The sequence below is a fragment of the Oncorhynchus mykiss genome, chromosome 18, assembly GCF_057628025.1.
Source record: "Oncorhynchus mykiss isolate SJ-2025 chromosome 18, ASM5762802v1, whole genome shotgun sequence".
NCBI lineage: Eukaryota > Metazoa > Chordata > Actinopteri > Salmoniformes > Salmonidae > Oncorhynchus > Oncorhynchus mykiss.
Window position 1 is genome coordinate 25,555,001 of NC_143039.1, and position 7,500 is coordinate 25,562,500.

Consider the following 7,500-nt stretch of genomic DNA (forward strand, 5'->3'; position numbering starts at 1 on the left):
AAGAGTCAATAAAACACACAGAAGAGTCAATAACACACACAGAAGAGAGTCAACAACACACACAGGAGAGAGTCAACAACACACAGGAGAGTCAATAACACACACAGAAGACAGTCAATAACACACACAGGAGAGAGTCAACAATACACACAGGAGAGTCAACAACACACAGAAGAGAGTCAACAACACACACAGAAGAGTCAATAACACACACAGAAGAGTCAATAACACACACAGAAGAGAGTCAACAACACACACAGGAGAGAGTCAACAACACACACAGAAGAGTCAATAACACACACAGAAGAGTCAACAACACACACAGAAGAGAGTCAACAACACACACAGAAGAGTTAACAACACACACAGAAGAGAGTCAACAACACACACAGAAGAGAGTCAACATCACACACAGAAGAGTCAATAACACACACAGGAGAGTCAATAACACACACAGGAGAGAGTCAACAATACACACAGGAGAGAGTCAACAACACACACAGGAGAGTCAACAACACACACAGAAGAGTCAATAACACACACAGAAGAGTCAATAACACACACAGAAGAGAGTCAACAACACACAAAGGAGAGAGTCAACAACACACACAGAAGAGAGTCAATAACACACACAGAAGAGTCAATAACACACACAGAAGAGAGTCAACAACACACACAGGAGAGAGTCAACAACACACACAGGAGAGAGTCAACAACACACACAGGAGAGTCAACAACACACAGGAGAGAGTCAACAACACATACAGAAGAGTCAATAAAACACACAGAAGAGTCAATAACACACACAGAAGAGAGTCAACAACACACACAGGAGAGAGTCAACAACACACAGGAGAGTCAATAACACACACAGAAGACAGTCAATAACACACACAGGAGAGAGTCAACAACAGACACACACACACAGAAGAGAGTCAATAACACACACAGGAGAGTCAACAACACACACAGAAGAGAGTCAACAACACACACAGAAGAGAGTCAACAACACACACAGAAGAGAGTCAACAACAGACACACACACACAGAAGAGAGTCAACAACAGACACACACACACAGAAGAGAGTCAACAACAGACACACAGAGAGAGAGAGAGAGTTCCGTACCGACTTTGTAGTGTACGCAGCCCTCCAGCTCTCCTACAGTGACCCAGCCCTGCTTCTTCTCCACCTCTGGGTCGTTGTGGAGTATCCTGTTCCTCAGCCAGGACAGGTAGTACACACGCAGCTTATTCTTCTTCCCTGGGAGGGGGGGGGGGGAGAGAGAGAAAACAGAGATATATCAGAACAGAGATGTTCTACAGGCCTCCAGTTCTTTAAATAACAGAGCAATGTTCTCCCTCTGTGGTCATGTTGTGGTTATGTAATGGTTCTACCGCGGTCAGTCAGTAATACCTGATATAGTAACCAGGACATTAAGTCCCTCCAGGACGTCCATCTGTAGGAAGCGTCTCCTGGTTATCAGGTTATAGACCTTCCCCTGACCGCTACGGTCAAGCAACATCAAACCATTCTCTGTCCCCACCAGCAGGTTCACACCTAGAGAGACAGAGAGAGAGAGAGAGAGACAGAGAGAGAGAGAGAGAGAGACAGAGAGAGAGAGATGAGAGAGAGGGAGAGAGAAAGAGAGAGAGAGAAAGAGTGGAGAGAGAGAGAGGGGGGAGTTTCAAAGAGAGAGAGAGGGGAGAGAGAGAGAAAGAGTGGAGAGAGAGAAGAGAGATATTATTCATCGTCAGCGTGCATGTGGAAATACACACGAGTGAGTTGCATAAGTGTATGTGCATTCATGTGTGTGAGAGACTTTGCCTGTGTGTGTGTGTTCACATGTGTGTATGTGTTCACATGTGTGTGTGTGTTCACATGTGTGTGAGAATATCTGGGGTGTCTTACCCCAGAGAGCAGCACACAGTATCTCAGAGTTGAAGCGCTTCTTGTATTTGCGTATCTCAGGCGTGTCACTGTGAGGTCGTATGTTGGTTGGGTTGACGTTGACCACGCTGATCTTTCTGGCCTCGGCTAGTCTGGCCTGCTCCTGATGCAGCAACTCACTGGCGAACAGACCTGAAACCACAGAACAACGTTATAGTATAGTGGAGGCAGGTAGCCCAGAGGTTAGAGCCTTAGGCCATTAACCAAAAGGTCGCTGGTTTGAATCCCTGAGCTGAAAAGGTGAAACATCTGCTGCTGTGCCCTTGAGCAAGACACTTAACCCTAATTGCTCTAAGGTCGCCGCTGACCCTGGCCGTGACCCCGCTCACCGAGGGTGTCTCTGGGAGAGTTGGGATATTCAAAAACACATTTCCATTTCACACATGTATTAATACACACTTGTACATCAGTGAAACAGGACAAATAGAAGCACAGGTTAGTTTTGTAACGTTTACACTACATTACAACCTTACAACAACATAAACACAACATTACAGCAACCAAACAATAACCTTACAACAACATAAACACAACATTACAGCAACCAAAGAATAACCTTACATTAACACAACAACCTCACATTAACACAACATTACCAGCTGAGCTCTCTTCCTCGTCTTCAGTAGGGGAGGTCTGATAGGACCGTGGGTCACCGAATGGGGAGAAGGAGGCTTTAGATCCAAATTGCTGGAAAGAAACAAGCAATGAGCACAACTGTAGACAAAAACTAAAGAATCACTGTGTGTGTGTGTGTGTGTGTGTGTGTGTGTGTGTGTGTGTGTGTGTGTGTGTGTGTGTGTGTGTGTGTGTGTGAGAGAGTGTGTTACCTCTTTCAGTGCATCCAGGGTTGAGGGTGAAGAGGAGGAGCTCTGCTGGACCAGGTCAGGGAGATTGCCTTGGTTACCGCTGCCGTGATGGTTGCTATGAAACCCGTTACTCTCACCATGGCCTGGTGCCCTCCTCCTCTCCTCCGCCTGAGAGAGACGCAGAGAGAGAGAAAGCTAAGTTGTATGTCCGTGCGTGTGTGTGCGTTTGTGTGCGTGTGCGTGCGTGTGTGTATGTGCGGGTGTGTGTGCGGGTGTGTGTGTGCGTGTGTTTGTGTGCGTGTGTGTGTGTGCGTGCGTTTGTGTGTGTGTGCGTGTGTGTGTGCGTGTGTGCGGGTGTGTGTGCGTGCGTGTGTGTGTGTGTGTGTGTGCCTGTGTCTCACCTCTGTCATGATCAGAGTGCTGTCCTGTGTTGTGTTGAAGGAGCCCGCCAGAGGTTCTTCAGTCAAACCTCCATATGCTTCACCCTGCTGTGGCCTGCAAAACACACACACACACACACACACACACAGTCAGATCCCCTACAAACAACTCACTACAACTGTAAATCGATGGCCTAGTATACACACACACACACTTACATGACGGCCACAGTCCCATCTTGCCCCGTCTCTCCGTCCTCGTCGCTGCTCTCTGACCGCTCCTCACTCGAGGATGAGTAGTCCGTCACCTTGGAAACAGGGTTAATACAATCCCATCTATCACCTTAATTTGGAAGGTATACAGTCTGAAAGTGTACACTATGAAGGTATACAGTCTGAAAGTGTACACTATGAAGGTATACAGTCTGAAAGTGTACACTATGAAGGTATACAGTCTGAAAGTGTACACTATGAAGGTATACAGTCTGAAAGTGTACACTATGAAGGTATACAGTCTGAAAGTGTACACTATGAAGGTATACAGTCTGAAAGTGTACACTATGAAGGTATAATGTCTGAAAGTGTACACTATGAAGGTATACTGTCTGAAAGTGTACACTATGAAGGTATACAGTCTGAAAGTGTACACTATGAAGGTATAATATCTGAAAGTGTACACTATGAAGGTATACAGTCTGAAAGTGTACACTATGAAGGTATACAGTCTGAAAGTGTACACTATGAAGGTATACAGTCTGAAAGTGTACACTATGAAGGTATACAGTCTGAAAGTGTACACTATGAAGGTATACAGTCTGAAAGTGTACACTATGAAGGTATACAGTCTGAAAGTGTACACTATGAAGGTATAATGTCTGAAAGTGTACACTATGAAGGTATACTGTCTGAAAGTGTACACTATGAAGGTATACAGTCTGAAAGTGTACACTATGAAGGTATAATATCTGAAAGTGTACACTATGAAGGTATACAGTCTGAAAGTGTACACTATGAAGGTATAATATCTGAAAGTGTACACTATGAAGGTATACAGTCTGAAAGTGTACACTATGAAGGTATAATATATGAAAGTGTACACTATAAAGGTATACAGTCTGAAAGTGTACACTATGAAGGTATAATATCTGAAAGTGTACACTATGAAGGTATACAGTCTGAAAGTGTACACTATGAAGGTATACTGTCTGAAAGTGTACACTATAAAGGTATACAGTCTGAAAGTGTACACTATGAAGGTATAATACCTGAAAGTGTACACTATGAAGGTATACAGTCTGAAAGTGTACACTATGAATGTATACAGTCTGAAAGTGTACACTATGAAGGTATATAGTCTGAAAGTGTACACTATGAAGGTATAATATCTGAAAGTACACTATAAAGGTATAATATCTGAAAGTGTACACTCTAAAGGTATAATATCTGAAAGTGTACACTGTGGAGGTATAATATCGGAAAGTGTACACTGTGAAGGTATAATATCTGAAAATGTACACTATGAAGGTATAATATCTGAAAGTGTACACTATGAAGGTATACTGTCTGAAAGTGTACACTATGAAGGTATACAGTCTGAAAGTGTACACTATGAAGGTATACAGTCTGAAAGTGTACACTATGAAGGTATACAGTCTGAAAGTGTACACTATGAAGGTATAATATCTGAAAGTGTACACTATGAAGGTATACAGTCTGAAAGTGTACACTATGAAGGTATACAGTCTGAAAGTGTACACTATGAAGGTATAATATCTGAAAGTGTACACTATGAAGGTATACAGTCTGAAAGTGTACACTATGAAGGTATACAGTCTGAAAGTGTACACTATGAAGGTATACTGTCTGAAAGTGTACACTATGAAGGTATACAGTCTGAAAGTGTACACTATGAAGGTATACAGTCTGAAAGTGTACACTATGAAGGTATACAGTCTGAAAGTGTACACTATGAAGGTATACAGTCTGAAAGTGTAAACTATGAAGGTATACTGTCTGAAAGTGTACACTATGAAGGTATACAGTCTGAAAGTGTACACTATGAAGGTATACAGTCTGAAAGTGTACACTATGAAGGTATACAGTCTGAAAGTGTACACTATGAAGGTATACAGTCTGAAAGTGTACACTATGAAGGTATACTGTCTGAAAGTGTACACTATGAAGGTATACAGTCTGAAAGTGTACACTATGAAGGTATACTGTCTGAAAGTGTACACTATGAAGGTATACTGTCTGAAAGTGTACACTATGAAGGTATACTGTCTGAAAGTGTACACTATGAAGGTATACTGTCTGAAAGTGTACACTATGAAGGTATACAGTCTGAAAGTGTACACTATGAAGGCATACAGTCTGAAAGTGTACACTGTGGAGGTATAATATCTGAAAGTGTACACTATGAAGGTATATAGTCTGAAAGTGTACACTATGAAGGTATAATATCTGAAAGTGTACACTATGAAGGTATACAGTCTGAAAGTGTACACTATGAAGGTATACAGTCTGAAAGTGTAAACTATGAAGGTATACTGTCTGAAAGTGTACACTATGAAGGTATACAGTCTGAAAGTGTACACTATGAAGGTATACAGTCTGAAAGTGTACACTGTGGAGGTATAATATCTGAAAGTGGACACTATGAAGGTATAATATCTGAAAGTGTACACTGTGAAGGTATAATATCTGAAAGTGTACACTATAAAGGTATAACATATGAAAGTGTACACTATGAAGGTATACTGTCTGAAAGTGTACACTATGAAGGTATACAGTCTGAAAGTGTACACTATGAAGGTATACTGTCTGAAAGTGTACACTATGAAGGTATACAGTCTGAAAGTGTACACTATAAAGGTATAACATATGAAAGTGTACACTATGAAGGTATAACATATGAAAGTGTACACTATGAAGGTATACAGTCCGAAAGTGTACACTATGAAGGTATACAGTCTGAAAGTGTACACTATGAAGGTATACTGTCTGAGAGTGTACACTATGAAGGTATAATATCTGAAAGTGTACACTATGAAGGTATACTGTCTGAAAGTGTACACTATGAAGGTATAATATCTGAAAGTGTACACTATGAAGGTATACTGTCTGAAAGTGTACACTATGAAGGTATAATATCTGAAAGTGTACACTATTAAGGTATACTGTCTGAAAGTGTACACTATGAAGGTATACAGTCTGAAAGTGTACACTATGAAGGTATACAGTCTGAAAGTGTACACTATGAAGGTATAATATCTGAAAGTGTACACTATAAAGGTATACTGTCTGAAAGTGTACACTATGAAGGTATACAGTCTGAAAGTGTACACTATGAAGGTATACAGTCTGAAAGTGTACACTATGAAGGTATAATATCTGAAAGTGTACACTATGAAGGTATACTGTCTGAAAGTGTACACTATGAAGGTATACAGTCTGAAAGTGTACACTATGAAGGTATACAGTCTGAAAGTGTACACTATAAAGGTATACAGTCTGAAAGTGTACACTATGAAGGTATACAGTCTGAAAGTGTACACTATAAAGGTATACAGTCTGAAAGTGTACACTATGAAGGTATACAGTCTGAAAGTGTACACTATGAAGGTATACAGTCTGAAAGTGTACACTATGAAGGTATAACATATGAAAGTGTACACTGTGAAGGTATAATATTTGAAAGTGTACACTATAAAGGTATAACATATGAAAGTGTACACTATGAAGGTATAATATCTGAAAGTGTACACTATGAAGGTATACAGTCTGAAAGTGTACACTATGAAGGTATAATGTCTGAAAGTGTACACTATGAAGGTATAATGTCTGAAAGTGTACACTATGAAGGTATACAGTCTGAAAGTGTACACTATAAAGGTATACAGTCTGAAAGTGTACACTATGAAGGTATACAGTCTGAAAGTGTACACTATGAAGGTATACAGTCTGAAAGTGTACACTATAAAGGTATACAGTCTGAAAGTGTACACTATGAAGGTATACAGTCTGAAAGTGTACACTATGAAGGTATAATGTCTGAAAGTGTACACTATGAAGGTATACAGTCTGAAAGTGTACACTATAAAGGTATACAGTCTGAAAGTGTACACTATGAAGGTATACAGTCTGAAAGTGTACACTATGAAGGTATACAGTCTGAAAGTGTACACTATGAAGGTATACTGTCTGAAAGTGTACACTATGAAGGTATACTGTCTGAAAGTGTACACTATGAAGGTATAATGTCTGAAAGTGTACACTATAAAGGTATACAGTCTGAAAGTGTACACTATGAAGGTATACAGTCTGAAAGTGTACACTATGAAGGTATACAGTCTGAAAGTGTAC

At 40.6% G+C, this 7,500-nt stretch overlaps 1 protein-coding gene across 12 annotated transcripts in view; it reads right to left on the reverse strand.

Annotated features, from left to right (window-relative positions):
- The window catches only part of LOC110528772 (traf2 and NCK-interacting protein kinase), a 53,120-nt gene that overhangs the window by 4,833 nt on the left and 40,787 nt on the right, over positions 1-7,500 (reverse strand). For all 12 annotated transcript variants that reach the window (XM_036952100.2, XM_090207950.1, XM_036952096.2 and 9 more), the window contains 7 exons: positions 3,355-3,443; positions 3,157-3,250; positions 2,777-2,923; positions 2,546-2,636; positions 1,911-2,081; positions 1,416-1,559; positions 1,128-1,262 (listed from right to left, as the gene is read on the reverse strand). In XM_036952100.2, the coding sequence (XP_036807995.2) occupies positions 1,128-1,262; positions 1,416-1,559; positions 1,911-2,081; positions 2,546-2,636; positions 2,777-2,923; positions 3,157-3,250; positions 3,355-3,443 (871 nt within the window). The remainder of the gene's footprint in view (positions 1-1,127; positions 1,263-1,415; positions 1,560-1,910; positions 2,082-2,545; positions 2,637-2,776; positions 2,924-3,156; positions 3,251-3,354; positions 3,444-7,500) is intronic.